At 36.9% G+C, this 20402-nt stretch overlaps 3 protein-coding genes across 3 annotated transcripts; 2 read left to right on the forward strand and 1 right to left on the reverse strand.

Annotated features, from left to right (window-relative positions):
- Nucleotides 1–1458: 1458 nt before the first annotated feature.
- Nucleotides 1459–2641, forward strand: LOC117134853. The gene is made up of 2 exons (XM_033294066.1): nt 1459–2011; nt 2076–2641. The coding sequence occupies exons 1-2, from the start codon at nt 1533–1535 to the stop codon at nt 2110–2112; spliced, it is 516 nt and encodes a 171-aa protein (XP_033149957.1). The 5' UTR covers nt 1459–1532; the 3' UTR covers nt 2113–2641.
- A 6171-nt stretch (nt 2642–8812) lies between these two features.
- Nucleotides 8813–9282, forward strand: LOC108605724. Its single transcript, XM_017995520.2, has 2 exons — nt 8813–9072; nt 9140–9282. Exons 1-2 carry the CDS (start codon nt 8857–8859, stop codon nt 9251–9253), a joined length of 330 nt encoding a protein of 109 aa, XP_017851009.2. The 5' UTR covers nt 8813–8856; the 3' UTR covers nt 9254–9282.
- Nucleotides 9283–18031: 8749 nt separating this feature from the next.
- LOC108595812 (fibrinogen-like protein 1) lies at nt 18032–19349 on the reverse strand. Its single transcript, XM_033294150.1, has 2 exons — nt 18325–19349; nt 18032–18269 (listed from the first exon to the last, which is right to left on the reverse strand). The coding sequence occupies exons 1-2, from the start codon at nt 19320–19322 to the stop codon at nt 18122–18124; spliced, it is 1146 nt and encodes a 381-aa protein (XP_033150041.1). The 5' UTR covers nt 19323–19349; the 3' UTR covers nt 18032–18121.
- Between the last annotated feature and the right edge of the window lie 1053 nt (nt 19350–20402).

The following is a 20402-nucleotide window of genomic DNA, read 5'->3' on the forward strand; positions in this document are numbered from 1 at the left end:
CGACACCAAAAGGTGGCGGCCATATAAATTACGCGACACTCAAGACCAAGTTATGCCAGTGCTTACTGCTCTGTTTGTCTGTGTGTGTGTGTGTGTGTGTTCTTGACTTTGTTTATGTGACGTGTGTGGTGGGCTAAACAAAGTCACGCGCACATACAAATAAGACGTTATCTTGTTGGCAGGCGCTTTGTTTGTTGCAGGCGCCGTGTCATTAGTCAAACCATTATTAGTTCAAAGTTGTTAATTGAAAATGTGTTTTTAATTGTTGCTAATTAAACAGCAGCAACATGAACTGCAGCAGCAGCATATTGATTGCTACTTGGCTGCATTTAAAGTTGCAGACAAAAATGTAGCTATATATATATATAGCTTTTGACTCTTGTTGCTAGCGTTAGTGTCATAAAATCTGTGCGCACATAAAACTCCAGGGAATGTCAGCTGTGGTTATACGACAATGTTGTCTTTTCGCATAGTAGCAGCTTATTTAACTTCAAATAAAACGACAAACGCAATTTACTTTAACACACTCTCTCTATCTCTCTCTCTCTCTCCTCTCTGCCAAACACAAGCTTGGCTTGTTTTGCATGTCCTCAAGAATTTATGAGCATTCCGACGAGGCAAAAAGCAGCTCTCTCTCCCTCTCTCTCGTTTTCGCTCTTCTCTCTCTCTCTCTCTATCCCTCTTTGGCAGCGTCATCTTTCAGCTTTGCACTTAGTGTCAGTCACGCTGGATTAAACAATCGAAATTGAATTACAAACATTGTCGTGCCATGTGCCTCAAATATCCACACTTTGGGTTTCATTTGCATGTCGTTCAAGTCATATGAGCTCAATCCTTTGCTAGTCCTTAAATTAAGCCAGCCAACAAAAATTTGCAATAAATCATGCTCGACTCTAATCAATGCTAGCAGCAATATATCAATGTTCATCAATGCAGCTTTGATGAGCAAGACGTACATTAAAAAAATTAAGCATAGCTTGTCTTAAAATATTTGTTACTTACATTTCTAGCCTGTGCTAAGCCAACTGCCAACTGTTTTGCTTTAAGTTTACAACATGTTTGGCTCGAACAACAGCAAAAAAATTCCCCATGATCTAAAAGCAAGCAAAGTATTTCTGTTAAGTCTATCACAACATTGCTGCTTAACATTTAGTCTTAAAAATAATTTCGTAGCAAGCAGACTGTTATGCGGATGTTTAGACAATATATATCGTATATAGTAATAATAAATAATTCATTAATTATGTAATTTAGCTATAAGTCTCTTTGCAAAAGTTTATGAGCTTTGATTACTATAATTAGCCTAAGCTCAAGTCACAGTCAATGCTGCTGCTTTTAAAATTACGTATACGCTCGATATGCATGCGTAAGTTACTCAATTTTTGTAAACACAGTTAGCTAAGCACAGCTACTAAAAAGCATACTCTGCACTTAATTTCATTTCACTCTCAATTGTCGAGCACACACTGTAAAATACACACATACATATAATTATTTTGAAATATAAGCGTAAATTTTCTATAACAAAAAATATGGCACCCAACGCTGGTTTGCAATCTGAAAAAGTTGTGGATTATTTAAAACAGTTTGTCGAGCCAGTTACGTTTCAGGATCTTATTGCACAATTCAGTTCGCCAAAGGACAGTAATGAGACGCGCCGAGAGCTGGGCGATCAGCTGAAGAACATTTTGATATCTTGCGTCAACGCGGGCAGCATTATGCATTGCAACAATCATTTCTATGCCGCCACGCATGCCGAAGATGTGCAAAAAGTTTTTGATTTTAATGCAAACGTCGATTCTGGCAGCGATAATAGTGAAATTTCATATTCCAGCTGTGAGTCAATAGTTCAAAAGAAGCCCAATAATAATGATTTTATGGATTGCGAGGAGGAGTTGGCTGTCAATCTGAGCTCACTTAGCGATGTTCCAACAATATCCAATTCGTATAGCTCTGCTGTTGCTAGCGAACCGAGTCTGCCCAGCACTTCAAAGAGCGCTAGAAATGCTTCGTAAGTAGCAACAAATGCAACATTTGTTTGAACTTGTGCCTAAATTACATTTTTTTTACTTTAGCACATATGACGTGAAAACAAAGCACAAACAAATTTAAGAGCAAGCGCATTTTCTGTTTGTTGCCAACGTTTTTTAAAGCGCAATGAACTGGACTTTTGCCAAATTTAAGTGCTTGGCAGCAGCAGCAGCAGCCGCCGCCTAGACCACAGACCAAAAAGCCGCCAACTGGCAAGCCAACAAAAACACCCTTAAGGCAAATAAAATAAATGTCTGTGTGTGTGTGTGTGTGTGCAAACAACAGAGACCACAAGCAGCAAGTGCAAAAATAATTAATTCGTTGCAAACAAATCCAGAGATTAACGCTAATTTAATAGAACTGATGTGAGTTTTGCCCTTGGTCCAAATGTGAAACCAAACTGCGATGACTATTGAGGATGCGACTACAGCAAACACTTTGTACCGCAGGCACGAGTAGAACTAATTAGTGGCTGCTTTCGCTTGCTCTCAGCATCATCAAAAACCAAGGGAATTCCCTTTTTTATTGTGTTCAACTGCATGTGTTGGCTGCTAATCTGACACTTGCGCTCAACTGTTGATAAAAATTTTGTGCTTTTCATGTGAAAAAACTTATTGTGTTTCATATTCTTTCATATACTGTTGCAGTTTAAGTTTTAAATTGCAACAAGCATTAATAAGCAATGATAAATATGATGTAAATAAAAAAATGTTTGCGTTATTTGCGGTAGCTCGATCTAAGAAAGATTTTGCATTATTGGGATACATAAAAAATTATAAATTTTTGCTCTAAATATATAATAAAAGGTAATAGCATTATTTTTGAACATCATGATTATATTCCTAATTAAACAAAATCAATAAGTAACTAAGTATTTCAATACAATTATCAGCCTGCAATTTGTATAATGAAAGTTACATCCTGAGAATATTAAATAACATAAATAAATGACTATAATAATTAACTAAATGCAGTATCAATCTTTGAGTGATTTTGAATTTGTTTTATTATTAAAAAATGTAAGCACTCCTCAAAAGCCAGAAAATTAATTAAATTATTTCTAACTGCAAAAATAAACTTTGAAGTATTTTCAATCATTTCAAATAATTCGAAAACAATTAGCAATTGAAAGCTATAGCAATTTATTCATTATGTAATATAAATTAAACTTGCTTATACCAAATAATACATTTATTTATTTATAATTAGAATATGGTCTGCTTTCGTTTATAAAAATAATCATGCGACTTTATTTAAAGCTTTTAATTTAAAGAATTGGAAGTCATAATTTTTGCTTGTGTAAAGCAAGTCAGACGATAGTTAAGCAAAGTTGCTTTTAAAGAATAAATGTTTAAAAGGCGAACTAAGCTGACCACAGGCGAGTGACCACAGTTTCATAATTTTCCAAGCGACTTGCCTCTTGGCTCCGCAAGTGCCTCAACCGACTGTAGACGCGCATTTGAACGCTGCAAATGAAGCTCATTTGCATTAAGAACTTTTTAATTAGTTAATGGCTGTCTTTTCGACACGTTTAACATTGCAGCGCCGGATCTCGAAAAATGGCACAATTTGCGGTTTGCCTTTAGCTCTGTGGCTATTTCATTTATACAACTTTCTGGTATTCATCATGAATGCAGCACACAATGCACATTTGCAAATAAAATTTATGCGTGGACTGCATATTTTCTTGAACTTTTTCTTGCCACAGCTTACAGAAAGTTGAAGGCAGCAGCGAGTTTGAGCTGTGAGCTTTGAGCCATGTAACTGCTGCATGTTCACATATGCCCATATTTAAGAACTGCTGCTGCTGCTTCAGATGCTGCAAGGTAATGCCCAGAGTCCAATTCAAAAGTTTGAGCAAGAGCAGCTGCAACACTTTGGCGTTGCAATTTGGTATTTTAGTAGCTTGTGCATATAAATTTAGATAGCTTACAAATTTAAGACTAAGCAAACATATCATTGTATCAATTGGAACGTGAAATTGTTAGCCTTGTTCGCTCACTATATAAATAGAGCTCTAAATGTGATTTAACAAACTGCAAAACGCTCTTGGCCTAATGCTTGTGTGTGTGTGTGTGTGGGTCAGGGCCTTAAAAAGTTAAAAGCCTACACGCATGAATGTGCAATGAGTGAAATTCAAATAAAAAACGCATTTGAATGAATGCGCTGAGAAGTGGAACAGACCCTCCCCCCCCACCCCCTCCCCAGCTAACAGTGAATGAGTCAACAGTTGACTGCGTAAACAAGTGCACAAAACACTCAACTGGCCAAGCCTGTGCTGGCGCCTGTGTCCTTGGCTCAAGCACTCAACAACACAGCCTGCCTAGCTGCTGAGAATAGAACATTGCATTGCATTTGATTAACTGAGCCCAAAATAGGCGCAGATAATTCAATATTTATGAGCAAACGTATCAACATTTAAAAACAATTGTCGACACTGTTGTGTCAGCTCAGCATTGACACATTGTGTATACGCACTGTGGCACAATGAGCAGCAACATTTTGGCAAATAGCCAGACACATAATGAGCATGAGCCACCTGTGATTTGCATAAGACTAAGACACCTTATTTGCTAGAGACCTCAACGTAAATTAGCTCAACTTGTTAGCTTGCACTAAATTTATTAAATTTGTAGCCTGCATTTGCTTTGTTTATATTTCGAACTTAAAGCCTTATAAATCACTTTAATGGCCATGCCACATCTTTAGTGCATTCTTAACTTGCATTATTAATTTCACAGCCAACAGGCATTGTCCTGCCCGCTAGCAGTGCCAACAACGAACGACGACGACGACGAAGGCCAGAGGCCAAACTGGTCAACAAGTGCGCTCTGCGCTGCTTTTAATTATGCGCTGAAATTGAAAGCAACTCCCGCTGTGTGAGCACTGCGAGTGTACCAAGTTGACTTGTGCGTAGCAAAAAAAATTCTGATTAAATTCTGTTGTGAAATTTATGAAAACAACAACTGCACATTGCTTTAATCAAAATCTACTTATTAATTAATTCTTTTAAAGCAATATATGCTTGCTACTGTTAAAAGCAATGCGTTGTGCGCTTTGGGAGTTTTTAGCCAAAAGTTTATATTGCGTAGCGAGGCGGCACTTGAAGTAAAAGCTCTCTTCAGAGCGTCCCCATGGTGATTTAGCGTTGTCATATCTCTCATCATATGCATATGCAAGTAAAAATAAATTAATATCTGCGACCATTTACATTCAAGCGCAATCTCGTTTATAAGCTTTGCATATGGTCTCGCTTGTTATTGCGTTGAGTAAATTGAAAGTGCCTCAAGCTTTTTGTTTTTAGTGCACTTTGGTGTCTGTATGAAAAGCAAAATTGCTGCACAGAATAAAAAAATGGGATGAGTAGCTCGAGTTCAAGGCGAAGCGATGTCAGAATATATTAATATTAAGTATGAAGTATTTGACCTATAAATATAAATATATATATAAATAAATATTCTCAAATTCAATCAAAATTTTTGTATGCGTATATATTTTTATACACTTTGACATTTTTGGAAAAAATGGAAAAAAGGGTATTTTGAAGTTGCTCAAATGTATGTAAAAGGGAGAAGGAGGCGTGACAGGACCCATAAACTATTTATATTCTTGATCAGCTCGACGAGCTTAGTCGATTAGCCATGTCCGTCTGTCCGTTCCTCCGTCTGTACCATGTCCTTCTGTATGAGTGCGTGTTCCTTAGCAACTATAAGAGCTAGAGCAATTGGTATGGTAGGTGCTCCTATACTCCAGGACACTACGCTTTTATTTATTTTTTTATTCCTTCCCCCCTCCCCCCGCAAATCGGAAAAAAAAACACATATATAAGGGCCTACACCTTTTTAAAAATCTGAAATAAATCACAAAATTGCTTTGTCATGTTTTCGATGACCGATTGTGAAAATTTCTAAACGATCGGATAAATAACTTAGAAATTATTCACATTTCAATTTCCAATATAGACAGCGGGTGCAACGTGCTGACGCGCCAATACAAACGTCGCTGCCCGACGCGTAAGCGGCGGACGTCGCTGCTGACGCTACAGGCGAGGAAAAACGAGCTGTTGACGCGTTATCTGTTTTGGTAGTGGTGTATGTGTTTTGTTGAGCTGCATGCGTGTTTTTGTTTGCGATTTACCCTAGTCAAAGGTGTATTTAAAGTTGGTGGCGCCCAACTTTAACCTGTCCACTTGTTTTATATAACCTTTTAATGTAAATTGAATATTTTATTCTAATAAGAATATACTTATCTCCGATTTGCTTAACCCAAATATGAAATACTTGACTTTTTCAATTTCAAATATTCTCAAATTCAAATCCATGTCTTACAATTAGACTTAAGAAAATGTTTTGTATGGTTTTTTTTGGATATCAATATATTTTGTTTATAATATTTTTACGTAAATGGAATATTTTATTCTAATATAAAATTATAGATATTAAAATATAGAAATATTTAGTGTGTTTATTGTTTTATATAAGATTTATATATGTTGCTAAAAAAAGATTGATACTAATAAAAATATATTATAGAAGATATTACTCAAGCTTCGAGCTAGGAGTCGGAATACTAGAGTATTGAATATTAGAATATTTAGTACTAGAGTATCGAATACCAGAGTATCGGATACTATAGCTCCGCGTACTAGACTATCGAATACTACAACTATCCCTTGATTTATTCCTACTTCTGTTTTTCCCCCTATACCCAAGCAATACATTGGCCACACTTTGTTTATGCTTCAATGTATATTGCAATTATGAGCTGCGATTTAAAATAAATAGACATGACTACACATAAGTCAACTGAGATTTGTAGCTTGAAAAAACTGTCGTAAGCGTAAATCCCTTTGATAGAGGCTGACACCTGCTTGAAGGCTTGAAGGCGCAGCTGTGTTTTTGTTTTCATAAAGTCGCAGCGACTTAGAGTTTTTGATATGGCACACGAGCTGATTGACGTAATGTGAGGCTGACAAATCTGCAGCAAGTTTGATTGACATATCGAATAGAAAATTGTTGCCTGACAATTGGAGCAATGTGTGTGTGTGTGTGTGTCGCCTTCAAAAAGGAAACCTCTCAGCTCATTAGTATTAAATGTAATTGATTGCACATGCACTTAAGCATATTTCGGCAGGCTTTGTAATAAATAGTTCCGACTGCATATGGCTCCAGCCAGGCAACTTTGCTTTTTGCCTAAAATACGGCCACGCAAAGTTTGTCGTGCGAGTTGATGCAGTTAGCGCCAGCGGTTGCAACCAAAAGAGCAGATAAATTTGTATGAACAGCAAGTGCAGTTGCTATGGCTGTGTGAGTGTGGAAAGTAGAGATTGCTAGCTGAAATATTTCAAATTTGCATGCTAATGAATGTTGGGGTGGGGGCCACGTGTGCGTGTGTGTGTGAGTGTGGGATTTATGCCTGGACAGTGAATTTACAACACTGCAGCTGCAAGTTAGGTAAGATCTAGAGCTGCAGCTTTATGGCATCGGACGCTGGGGCACAGATTAGTTGCGTTAATTGCATGTCGAACTTTGAGTGGTTGACATGGTTAAGCTGTAGTCAACTGTTGTTGGTAGCAGTGGCATAGATCGCAAAATTTTATGTTTGAAAGCGAAGCTTTTGGGTTAGGAGCTAATTGAAAGCTTTTTACTTTCAGCCACATCAAGTAGCCGACGGGTTGACCATACGCCTGGCTTACACTCAAAAAGTTCAAGCGCAGCACACTTAATTTTTCAAACACACGCACACACACACACACACACACACACATGTTGCTTTAAATAAATAACTGCCAACACTCGAGCTTAGCTCGGATAGTATTTAATGCACTTATTTATCAAGTCGACTGTTTACTCATTCACTTTGGCCTGCAGCCTTCAACTACAGTGTGCATTCATTTGTTCACGCCATATTTGAGTTTTCCTTAGCATGCAACGATGCAAACAACAAATTGGCCCGCCAAGGTGTTGTTTTTAATTAAGAAGAATGCGGTGCCAGCTGTGAATTATAATTGGCTCGCTATGCGCTAAAGTCGTAGCTTAAAGAACTTTAGCTGAGCTAGTTTGATATAAAAAAAAATAATAAAAATATATGAACACTTCGCATGAACATTTGCTAGAGCTTAAGCCTTTTTTTTTTTGAAGCAGCATGAGGACTATATTACACATACGCACCAGTAACTCCTGCTGTGTGTTTGGCACAATGAAATAGAAATATGTAAATCAGCTTTGTCATTTATGGACGACAGGTAACTGACATAAGTCTATAAAATATTAGATGCGGTTTAAGCTTAACGCGCTTTAAATGGTTTGCAAAATTATTTGCTTGGCAGTTTGATTAAAAATGTTACAAGAGAAATTCTATGCCAAATAAATTGACAAGAGTATTGAATATATTTGCCAGCAGTGGCAAAATCTAAAAAGAAAATATATTTAGCAAGCAATCGAATGTAATTCAAAGCAACTGCATTTCATTTACAATTTGTAAGGAAATTAATTTCCGGTTACATTCAATTTGATTTTCGTATACACCGCACACTCAACTCAGAGCTGTCGATACGCACAGTGGCAAGTTTTGCGTTGAGTAATAATTAAATTTAAATTTTCATGTTCATTGCATGCACTTTTAACAAAACATAAAACTGCAAAGGAAATTGATATTTGAATTATTAGTCAAAAGAAAATAATAATGAAGCAGACGTACTGACTGATTGAGTTGCTTCAATAACAAATTGAAATAAATATTGTTGTTAATGAAAGCAGCTGTCAAAGTAACTAAATCAAAAAGTATAAAAGCTGCTGCTGCTTGAAATAAAAATTACAAATCAAAATGCAACTTTATACAAAGTTAAGCGTAGTGCTGTTTACGCTGCTGTCTTTAAATTTATTAGTTAATGCTGGGTATGGCAATATAGCAAAAGTCTCTCAGTTAACAACTCGCATTGTGCCAATACTTAAGTCCAGCACTGTCGTTAAGCAAAGCGAAGCGATGAAACTTAGGCCGCTGGATCTGACATTGATGAGTCGCACACGAAATATGACACAGGTATATGCTTGATTTATTGAAATAATTCACAGGCTGTAGGCTAATTTAATATTAATATCGCCTGCAGCATCAGTTCGCACAAATGATGGAAAAGTGTCAGAGTCTGCATTCAAAGTGCACCTTTGCTGAGGACTGCTGTTCGCTGAAATGCCTGAAGCATCAGCAATATTGTATTCTGTGAAGCAGACATGCACTGAATAAAATATGAAATCAAGTTAAATTATTAAATGTGAGCGCGCTCTTATTATTTTTTATTTGCCCCCACAGGCAATGCACTGTCAATGGCAACGCAGCTGGGAACAGCTGGCCGTATGCTAATCAAGAGCAACACTGTGGCAACTGTAGCAAGTTGCCAAATAGAGTACATATTTCAATTGTGTAGCCCTACACAGCTTCATAAATTAATAAGAATAATTTATGCAGTAGCAACTAGCAACAATTTGCAGCACAGCATGCAATAAACTTTATATGTGTTACTATGAACTAGAAACTATTCCTTGGTTGGCAATTCTCATCAGATGTAGCTGTAGCTGAAGTTTTGAATGGGGTTACTATGTTAATTTATAGTCAAAAATGCTGCTCAGCTTAAAGTCAAAGATATTTAAGCTGAATGCTTGCAACTGAAACGTGCTTGCAGCACATACGAAGGACTTAGACAAAGCCAAGCCTGTCAAACGAATATACTAGTGTCAGAGCCTTAAGCTGGCTAAATGAAAAGTCAAAAGACAAGAAAGCAGCTTAAGCAGCACACACATAGGTACAAACTTAAAAGTCGTAAAGCCGACTTTGCCTTGCATTCGTCGCTGTCACTTGTCGAAATCTGTTGCTGCTGCTGAAAAGTATTGCATACTTTTATGGGCGAGCGCATCATGTAATTGAATCGCGTCTAAATTCGCTTTTATTACAAAACAGCGCTGTTAAAAAATTCAAAATCTGCCTGTGCAGCTGTCAAAAAAAATAAAATTTGCATAATTTTACAACTGCGCTGTAAATTTGTCATTAAACTTAAAGAAAATAAAATAAAAAAGCAAACTACCCACAAAAATGCGCGCAGCTGTGACTTGAAACTTTCAACAAAAAACTTTGTGCAGCGCAAACTGTCGCAGCTTTATTTCGCCCAAGCGCGTTGAACTCTATTTAAATAAGCTAAGGTGTGAACGCTACAAAATAATTATACATTTTGACTAACTAACATGCATAGTGTGCAAATAAATGAGCAAAAAAATTAATTCAAAGCAGAGCGTGAGCGTTGAGCGATGATTGTTGCTGCAATAAATATAATTTGTTATTACAGCACATAGCTGTTCGTTAGTCGGCTTTTGTGAGGTTTTCTGCAGCAATTAATGCCAATTGTAATTTAAAATGAAAACCCTACTTCTTTTTTTTATTATATATTCAATTTGTGTGCGACTCGAGAGCAGCAACAATAAAACCAATAAATTTGCATGCAAGAGACAGGCAGAAGAGTAAAAAATATATATGTTGGACACACATATATATTTAAGAATTAATTAATTCAATTGCACTCTGTGTGTGTGTGCGAAGAGTGGCGCTCATACTCGATTGGAGCTGCAATATCATTTTGTACCCGCTCATTTGTGTGTGTGTGGCCTTTTATTTTGCTTCTGCTTCTCGTTTTGCCAGCAAGTTTTCAGCTTTGCAGCGTTGAGCGGCTTTTCCGCTGCTCTGCTGCTTACATTGAGTTTAATTGCATTTTAAATGGGCATTCTTAATTAAATAAATAGCGTGTATACGAGACATACTTAGCTCACACATTATTATGCAAAAACTGCACGACTTAAAGTCAACTTAAAGCATTAAATTCAGCCAATGTCAAGCAATTAGTTGAGCTAATTACAGCTATGTTCGTTGTCTCTTAACAAAATCAATCAATGCCAAGCTTAGTGTTGTCTTTGTTGACATTTGACTTGTAGCTAATTTATCAAGCCCAATCAACTTGACATAAATATTTTGCTAACGAGCATCAATCATCAAAATGATATAATTCTCACAGCTTATAGCTTGTGGCCACAAGTGCCGATTATGCACACACATATGTATATAAATTAAGCTAAATAGTTGTCATTTGTTTCAATTTGCTGGTCAGTTAATTAACAATATAGCATAAAAGATAAATATTGATTTAAAGCAGCTCAGATTTTTTTCTTGTTTGCAATTTAAATTGAACTTTAAAAAACTGCACATAAAAACTTTTTTTGCTGCATTTTTACATGTGTATGTGTGTGTGTGTTGTTGGTCGATCACTTGCCGTCTGACATTCATAAACCGCACATGTTGCAACTGCAGCGCGTCAATAAAGGCGCACAAATAAAAATACTTTTATTTGTCAGTTTGCTATTTTCATTACACTGCTTTAAAAAAAAACAATGCATTTATACAGCTACAACTATAAATACAATGTGTATGTGTGCGTGTGTAAAAGGTGCGCCCATTGTGCAATTTAAAATTTATTATAATTTGTTGTTTCGCTTTTCTTTAATTTTATTACGCGCATAATATTTTAATACCATCGACATCAATGGCATATGATTGGCATTGTAAACGCCATTTGATGCGATAATGTTTACAAATTCAATATTTATATACATTGCATATTTAAAACGCAAAATTGAAAAGTTAATAACTTGCAAAGAGCTCGCCTAAGGCATAATTTTTTTTAATTTATTTATATACAGCTGACAAATTGCTTTAAAGCTAATTTAAGCTTAAGAAATTACTTAACAATTTTTTGATATCAGCTGCTGCTTGCTGAAAACTTTTACATTAACGTTGCTGCCAAAGTTTTTTACAAATTGTTGAATTATATACGAGCGATTAAGTAGCAAATGTTTCACATGTTATGTTCACCCTCCGTTAAATCAAAGGTCAAACATGACAAGCGGCTAATGCGCTTCAAGTAATGGCCAAGTAAATCGACTAAGCTCAAGCTGCTTAATTTGATGTGTAACCAAAGTCATTAGACATTACACTTTGACATTTAGTTGGCCTTGGCTATCTTAGGGCAACAATTTGTGTTGTCTGTGGCGCTTTGACGCGCACAAATATTTCCAGTCAATCCAATTGCCATTTGTGGGTGGGCTGTTGACATGATTAAGCAATTACTTATTAACTTACTTTAAGTATGCGAATCATTTTGGCATTGATCAGTTTATAAAGTTGCAAGCAAACTGTATTATGCTTTGCTTTGATTTATTGTTGCGCGCAAATATTTGATGTATTTTTAAGCTTCCGTTTGCTGCTTGTTTTTTTTATATAAACATATGCTTGTAAATAGTAAATTGCATATATTTGCCTTGCAATTGAATTGCCATTGTTGAGCTAACAAGTTTGCAATGCAAAAATTCAACAATTATGAAAAATAAATTGCAGATTTTTAGCAATATTTTTGTTAAGTTCTTGTCTTATAGCTCTATTAACTAATTTATTTGACAGCCACTAATCCAGTGCACTTTTTGCACAAGCATATTGTATTTTTGACTCCATGGAGAGGCAATGGCTATTTGGACGAGATTCTTCTTCCGCTGCCACTTGAAACAGCATTTCCGCTTGCGAGAAATTGCTTCCATTTTTATGATTGGTCTGGCCTGGGTAGAGCGTACGCTATTGTGTGTGTATAGAAATGTTTCCTCTTCCGGCTTTTGTTACGAATTAGTGCTAACCAACCAAAACTGAGCAGCAGATTTAGCAAAAGTTCTGCAAACATTCTATAACTTTCAAAACGAATAGTGGCCAGCCATAAATAATACAAGCTGATGTGCTTTAAATTTTAGTTGAACAAATTTATTGCCTTGCACCTTGTGCCATAAATTAGACAAGCAAAAGGGTCAGCGCTATAAATGCTGAAGCATTAGTTAGAGGCAGTACCTAATTTAGTTAAAAGCACAATTTTAAAACATTTATCAATGCATAAATAAATTTTGCAGCACATTATTTACACAAATATTTTGTGCATTACTTTTTTTTTTTGCTGTAATTTTTCTCCATTTAATGTCGTAATGCAATTAAAAAACATTTGCAGCCATTAAAATACCATTTTGTATACTTTATTGCATTATGTTGTGGTGCCATTAAACTCATTAAAATTTGACACTGGCCATGGCGTTGCGCAAGCCACGTGAACCACCCAACCACAGTGGGTGCGCTACTAATGTTTCACCTTGAGTTACGCCTTCAATTTATCTCACTCTCTTGTCTATGGCTGTGTCTGTGTCCCAGTTGCTGATGTGATTAACGTTGTTGCTCTCTCTCTCTCTGTCTCTCTTAGCACAGTTGTCAATTGTGGGTGGCGAGTCTGTGTTTGGGGCGTTTGGGGTTGTGCGCTGCGTTAATCAAATGTCAATTACGCTGCGGATTCCCGAATGGATGTCAGCAGGCACGAATTAAATTGTGGCTGCTATTGAGAGCTAGCAAAAGCACCGAGACAGTGTGTCCCAATTGAGAGAGAGCGAATGCTGTTAAATCCTTGCTGCTCGTCTTGCCGCGCTCGCTTTTTGGCTAAGACTTGCTTTGCCTCTGACAGAGTCACGCACACGGACGAACGAACGAAGGAACGAACGAGCAGAGTAAGAGTAACAGGCAGGCGTCGCTCTGGCATGCTTTACTGCATTTTGCTCGTCCTTGCCTTATCCTTTATGCAATTTGTCTTTATGCGCCGTTTTTGTGGCCTTTTTGCGTGGCCCCACCAAGGCTCGAGTCTGTAACTTTTGAGTGGCTGCTGCTGCTGCTGCTGCACCGAAAGATAGTATGCTCGTTCTTACGTTGCTTGCATTTTAACTAACACACACATACACATACATCTTGAATTGACGGCTCGACTCTTAAAGCATTCCAAGTCAGTCTGTTGCAGACGCATTAAATTGTTGCCCAGCTGACAGACAAATGACGAAAATTTCTGCTGATAGATCCGTGGAGAGCAGTTGAAAGAGACTAAGCAGACGTTTAGTTCAACACTTATGTTAGTTAAGATCAACAAAGACTTTGGAACTTTAGGTTTTTAGCTTGGCTTGCAGTTGAAATAGTCTAAGCAAACGTTAACCAACACTGTTTTATAGCAACTTGCAGCACTTAGCTTAGCATTAGTTGAGTTTGTTACAGTTATGCAGTGTTACCATGCTAGCTTTTTTATTGCAAGACAATAGTTAGATCTAGTAGCTTTTAAACTGAAAAAACTTACATTTTATAGAACGCTATCAGCTAGATATCTGACTATTTAAAAAGTGATTGGATTACTTTTGTAGCTGCCCTACTGATAGGATGTATTTTAAGTAAGTAAATATTACACTAATTAAAAAAAAATCATTTTTTTTCATTACTTTATTCTCAATTTAAGAATTATATTGTTAATTTGACATAGAAAAGAATTTTAGCTATTTTTTAGCATTTTTAATTTCGTGTTTAGCTGTTTATAGCAATTTTTTTAATTAAATCTAGCTATTTTAGCTCAGGAAATTCTGGCAACAGTGCAGTTTTGTTAGTTTAACCTAAAGTCTTTGTCTTTAGCTTAACCAAAAATGAAGTCAAGCAAAAACTCAACAGTTTTGATTGCTTTGCTGTCTACTCACCGCTTGAGCCGCACTCTGTCTTGTAAATATTTGTCACAGCGCTCTCTCTTTTTAAAGTGCGCCCACGCCGCACAAGTTGTAGATTATTACTTGGCCTGAATTATGTCAGACGCTGTCAGACGACTTAACATTGCTGCCATGTTATTAATCAAATGCTTAAAAGTAATTTCTCAGGCGCTGGCATTAATTTGATTGGTTTCTCAGGCCTGGAGGGCAACGAACTGTTAAATAAATTTAGCTCAAGCTACACAGCCACAAAGAGTTTAAGCCACAAAGGATGTAATTAACGATTAATGCGTTTAAAAAGCAATGTCAATTAAGCTGCTTATGTATGCGTCAGATAGGCAGCAAAAGCATAAAGTTTATTTCATAATAAAAAACTTTAATAATTTGCAAAGCACAAACATTTAGTTTTGTTTTTTAGCTGTCAAGCATTTGTGCCTTGCTCCAATTAAGCGCGCGCTACGCTTGAATGTTAATCGAGCGTGAGATTTGTTTACATTGCTGCGATGACATCAGTGTGGGTGGGAAAGCATAAAAAAATAGAGAATAGCGTATTAAGCAGACTTATGCCAAAAAGTATGCAATAATTTATGGAATGTGCGTGAAGTGCGAGATAAGCGCAAAAGCTGAAAATAAATGGAACTGTTTGTGCCACAACGCACCTAAAAAAAAAAATGATTGCCTGTTTAATTTGCCAGCTGTCTGGCAAGTCAAGTAGAATTTGTTTGTTTGCAAAAATAGCTGCTCGAGTGACCTAAATATAACAATTACGTGCTGGCTAATTAAAGCTGCATGTGCATTTAGTTATATGCAATAAACAAATTAAAGTTACTAACAATTGAGCATGCTATAATTAATAAAATAAAGTTACATAGCGGCTAACTAGGCACACTTTGACTCTTTATATGCGTATGCAGCTTTCAAGTGAGCACTTGTTAGACCAAAACCATTTCTCAAGCGCTGTTGACCACGTCGGCAACGTTATGCGGCCGCACGTTCTCGAGTTCATAAACAGCTCTCTACTAATTGGCAAAAAACAATTGCAAAAAGGTTGTTTGAGCTTGCGCTTGTTGATTGTTGCGCTGAAAACGCAGCTAATGATGGCACAATGGCAACACTAGTTGGCTGCTGACTCTCACTCTCACTCGCTCTCCCTTTTTTTTGCAGCTGTGTAGCCTCAACACAATTGCCACATAATGAACGCAGCCAGACAACTGCCAGCTGTTAGATTAAACGCTTCATAGTTGCGTCTTTATTCAAAGGTAGCTATGGCCTAATCTCTTTTCAATTGGCTTTCAATTTCTCAGCATTAAATTGTAAGAGCTTGCAGCTTTAATAATAACAAAATTATCTTTTATGTGCCTAACTAAAGCATCAATAAGAACACTAAAAATAATGCAGCATAAATTTAAAAAGAAATATGCGATTTTCTAAGAATTTGAGCTATCAGCAGTTTGCTTTTATTTGCACAAAAGGTTCAGCTTCAGCTTTTGTATGTTGCTCACCTTTATGGTAATTGAAGATAATTTGTTAGCTTTCTTTGTCTGCCAGCTGAATACCGAAGCTAAGCCACAACACGTATACGCCTGTTGGACGTGGTCACAGTGAAGCCTTTTTACGCAAAATGTATGCGTGTTTGTATTTCATATACATTAAATTCACCTTCAACAATGTGCGTGCATTCAATTTAATTCGCAGAATTTGCCTTTGTGGGCATCAAAGCATAATAGACATTAACAAACGAAAAGAAATGCTTTTTGCTCAATAATTCCATTTCGTGTTGACAATCTAATAAAGATATTTATTGCCCGAGTGCATAAAATCCATTTTTCTCGCAGCGCTGAGCAAATTTATGCGAAAACTTTTTGCTGTTTGCCATGAAAGTTGAAAGCAACTTTGAATGGGCATATTTACAAGGCTTCTTAATCAATTGCGTGGCTAAGTGTGCGTACTCAATTGTCAACCATACGAATTTTCTATTGAGTGCAACAGTTATCAGTTTGGATTAAATTTCAAGCTTTAGCCAATATAAATATCACTTTGGTATTTGCAAAGATAACACACAAAATATTTTGCAGCGCTGTTGTCGTAACATTTATCATTTTTATGTGCTCGCTAAAATTGTAAAATAATATTTGGTTGCTAACAAAACGAAAGAAAAACCGCGCTTGACACCAATATAGCTAGAAAAATACAAATAAAACTGCCATAAATAGAAGCAGGTGCAAATAATTCATTGCAGTTGCGCTTTTTGGCGCTGATTTGTTATTGTTGCTGCATCAGAGCTTAAAGTTGCTGCAGTTGCTTTTAGTGCTGCTGATATTTGTTATACCAAGTTCTTAATGCCTTTGAACTTTAACAGTTGTGCACCCCTTGTGCTTGACTACGTGTGAATAGCTGCATAAAAAAACAGCATAGGGGGTGCCACGCAAGTTTTTCTTTCAACCATTTACATATATTATTTATTTTATACATCATATTTTTGCAAATAATCAGAAGTAAGTGCGCTACGCACGCACGCAAGCATTTTTACACTTCGTTTGCTCTTAGTCTGCTGCTGAATTAAACGATTTTGCCAGCTCTTTACATTGTTGGTTAAATATCACGTAGCTCGCAGCTCAAAATTTTCATTTAAAAAAATACTTTTTGCGCTTCCATATGAGATTTTCATTGTTTCCGCGTGTTTGCACAAACAACTGACTGTCAATATATAAACAATTTCTTCTTTTGGTTTGTCGATTGCTTCTTGTTTACCGCCTGTTTGCGGTTATGCGACACTTTTGGGTTAACATGGCGTATGAATAATTGAATTTTTTGTATATTGCCTTTGTGATTAATTGTATATACAACATGTGTGTGCTGGCTGCTGGTTGCTGCATCACTTTCACGAAATATCAATTGCAATTTAAACCGCAAACCAGCTTACATAACGTATACGCAACGTATACAAGTGTAATACTTTGATTAAGCATAGCTTGCTTGCCAATGAAATTGTTAAAAAATCTACATACATTTATTGTTATTGATACATGCTGTCAATTATTTTGGGCAAAACATCAGAGTGCATATCCAATGCACGTCAACCTGTATTATAATAAATGACAAATTGCCACGTTACAAGCTCAAGTCTGTAGCCTGCTCACATGCATGTATTTTTAGCTTGCTGCTGTTGCTGCTGCTGCTGCTGCTGCTGCTGCTGCTGCTGCTGCTGCTGCTATTGATTTGTATATTGCCTGTCAAAGCCAATAAATGTTAAACAGATCAAAAGAGCACAAGCGTTGATTGGGGCAATCATGTAGACAGCTCAGCTGACAGACAGGCTAACAAACTTATACAGAGTAGCAATTGATAATATTACGCATACGTTAAGAGTGTTTGTTAATAAAACTAAATTTAATGCGCGTACTCTAAACAAGTAAACACTTAACTCCAAGCGTATAAATTTGTAATTCCAATGCGCTGCCTCATTTCAAGTCCGCAGCAGGCTTTGGTCTAATCATTATTTGCACTGCTTGTAGCGTATAGCCCGCGCCATGCCACTCATCCCAATATATGCCATACTCCATGCTGTCGTAATAATCATCATTATGCGCATACTGTCCATTTAAATTGCTGAGCAAGAAAACAAAGTTAAGTGATAAGCAGCTAAATTGCTGGATAAACGCACCTTAGACCGCAATTGTTGAACCACCAGCCACCCAAACAAGTCTGCGCGCAATTGTTTTTGCTCTTGTCGTTGTCCCGATCGAAAGTGCTAAACGACTGCTGCTCATTATCGCGCAGAGCATCGCCCGCATTGCCAGAGTATTCGCCCAGTTCGATGAGCGCATAATTCTCATACTCTGCGCCTATAACAAACCGATCGTAGTAAGCATGCGCTGTATCGTTATTAAAGTCTGTTAGCTGCACATAAAGCTCATGCGGTTGCGCATTAGTCAAGCGATAAAGTTTGTCCAGTCCAATGAAGAATTCGCCGTGCAATTCACCAAAGCCTGCTCTATAGTCTGACCAATCTCTGTAGAACTTAACGCTGCCATTGATGCGACGCTGCACCACAGTCCAGCCTGAGCCAGCTAACTGTGCATCACACAGCACCTCAAATGGCTCAGCAGCATCTACTTTAATGCTATGTACGCCAGTTGAGTTAACAAATGCCAAACAGCTGTTGGGCTCGGCGTAGGCGGCTGCTGCTCCTCCTGTTTTCAATTCATTGTTGTCAGCCTGCATAATTAGCTGATATTTTAATAATTCAATCTGCTTGCTCTGCTCTTTAATCGTTGTCGTATAGTCATGCATTATAGCCATTGCCTGCTCCAGCTGATGATCTTTATCCTCCACCTCCGCTATGTACGTATTCAATTTATTCTGCATGCCTGTGATTTGATCCGCGTACATGCGATTTAGTTCTTGCGCCGCTTTATTCTCATGCTTACATTTTGTTAGATCGCCATTTATTTGTTGCTTTATTAACGACTCTATGGCCATGTTTCGTTTCACTGTTAGCGCCTCTTCGATTTCATTTTTGTATATAGCCTGCAGTTTCTCAATGTTATTCAACGAATTATGCAGCTGCGTTTGTAAATTTAAAGCGCCCAACGAACTTTCGCCAGCACAAATTTGTTGCGCCAATAAACTGAGCAACAATATTAAAAGCGGCTTGCACATTTTGTGTTTCGAACTAAACTAAAACTTGCACGCAACAGCTCAACAAATAAATAGCGATGATCATAACAAATATAATCAATTCACAAACACACACACAACAGACTGAGTCTGTGATTTTTTTATATTTAATAGATAAGCGGGGCTACGCTCTGAAAGCAGCGGCAGCAGCAGCACACTTTCAATTGAAGCAAAGTTCAAATGGCAAAACACTGATATTTTAATACTTGTTAAAAAATTAATTAATGTGCAATTTATTATTGTTTCAGTTCTTGGAATTGCCACTAGTAGTGACTTAACTAATTAGTTTGATAGCATTGATGCAAGCTATATTTATAAAAAAGCATTGAAACAGCTTACAAAATTTATTTTATATTTTATAATAATTTATGGCACATTTATTTGTATTGTTTGACTTATTTTATTATAGAGCATTTAAAATGCGTCTTAAATTAAGTTGCTCTCATTTTAAGTCGTGTATTTCAATTTTTGGGCATTGCTTATCAATTGAAGCTGACAGTGGCCTACAAAAAGCAATGTACTACATATATACAAATACTTGTTTGTTGCGCTGAGTGTAGTGTTTGTAATAAATACTGAAATCAATTTTTGGCTACGGTTTGAAACTCAACTCGACTTGAAGAACTGCTGAGCAAACAACATGAAACTTACAATCTTGATTGTATAGAATTAGAAATCAAGTCGATGAAGCGCATTGGGCAACAGCAAGCAAGCAGCAGCTGAGCAAAGCTATGAATACATGAATTGTTTAAATGCTGGCATTGCTATAGCATAGTCAACAACTTAACTTGCAACTAAGATGCAGATGCACAAACATTGCTGTGTAATATGCGAATGCAAATAAACAAATTTCGTATGCAAAGGTGTGTGTGCAGCTGAGATTTGAATTGCAGCGTAGAGCGCATCTAAGTAAACATAGCAAATTTAATTCCAAGCCGCTGGGCTTTAAGTCTGCAGCCAGCTGGAGTCATTAGCTAGAGGCGCTGGCATTTGCTTGTCAACTTACAGGGCTGCATAATTATGCCTGCCGCATGGCAACCAAAAGTCATTGACGTGTGCCTA

Source organism: Drosophila busckii, chromosome 2L (assembly GCF_011750605.1).
Source record: "Drosophila busckii strain San Diego stock center, stock number 13000-0081.31 chromosome 2L, ASM1175060v1, whole genome shotgun sequence".
Taxonomy (NCBI): domain Eukaryota; kingdom Metazoa; phylum Arthropoda; class Insecta; order Diptera; family Drosophilidae; genus Drosophila; species Drosophila busckii.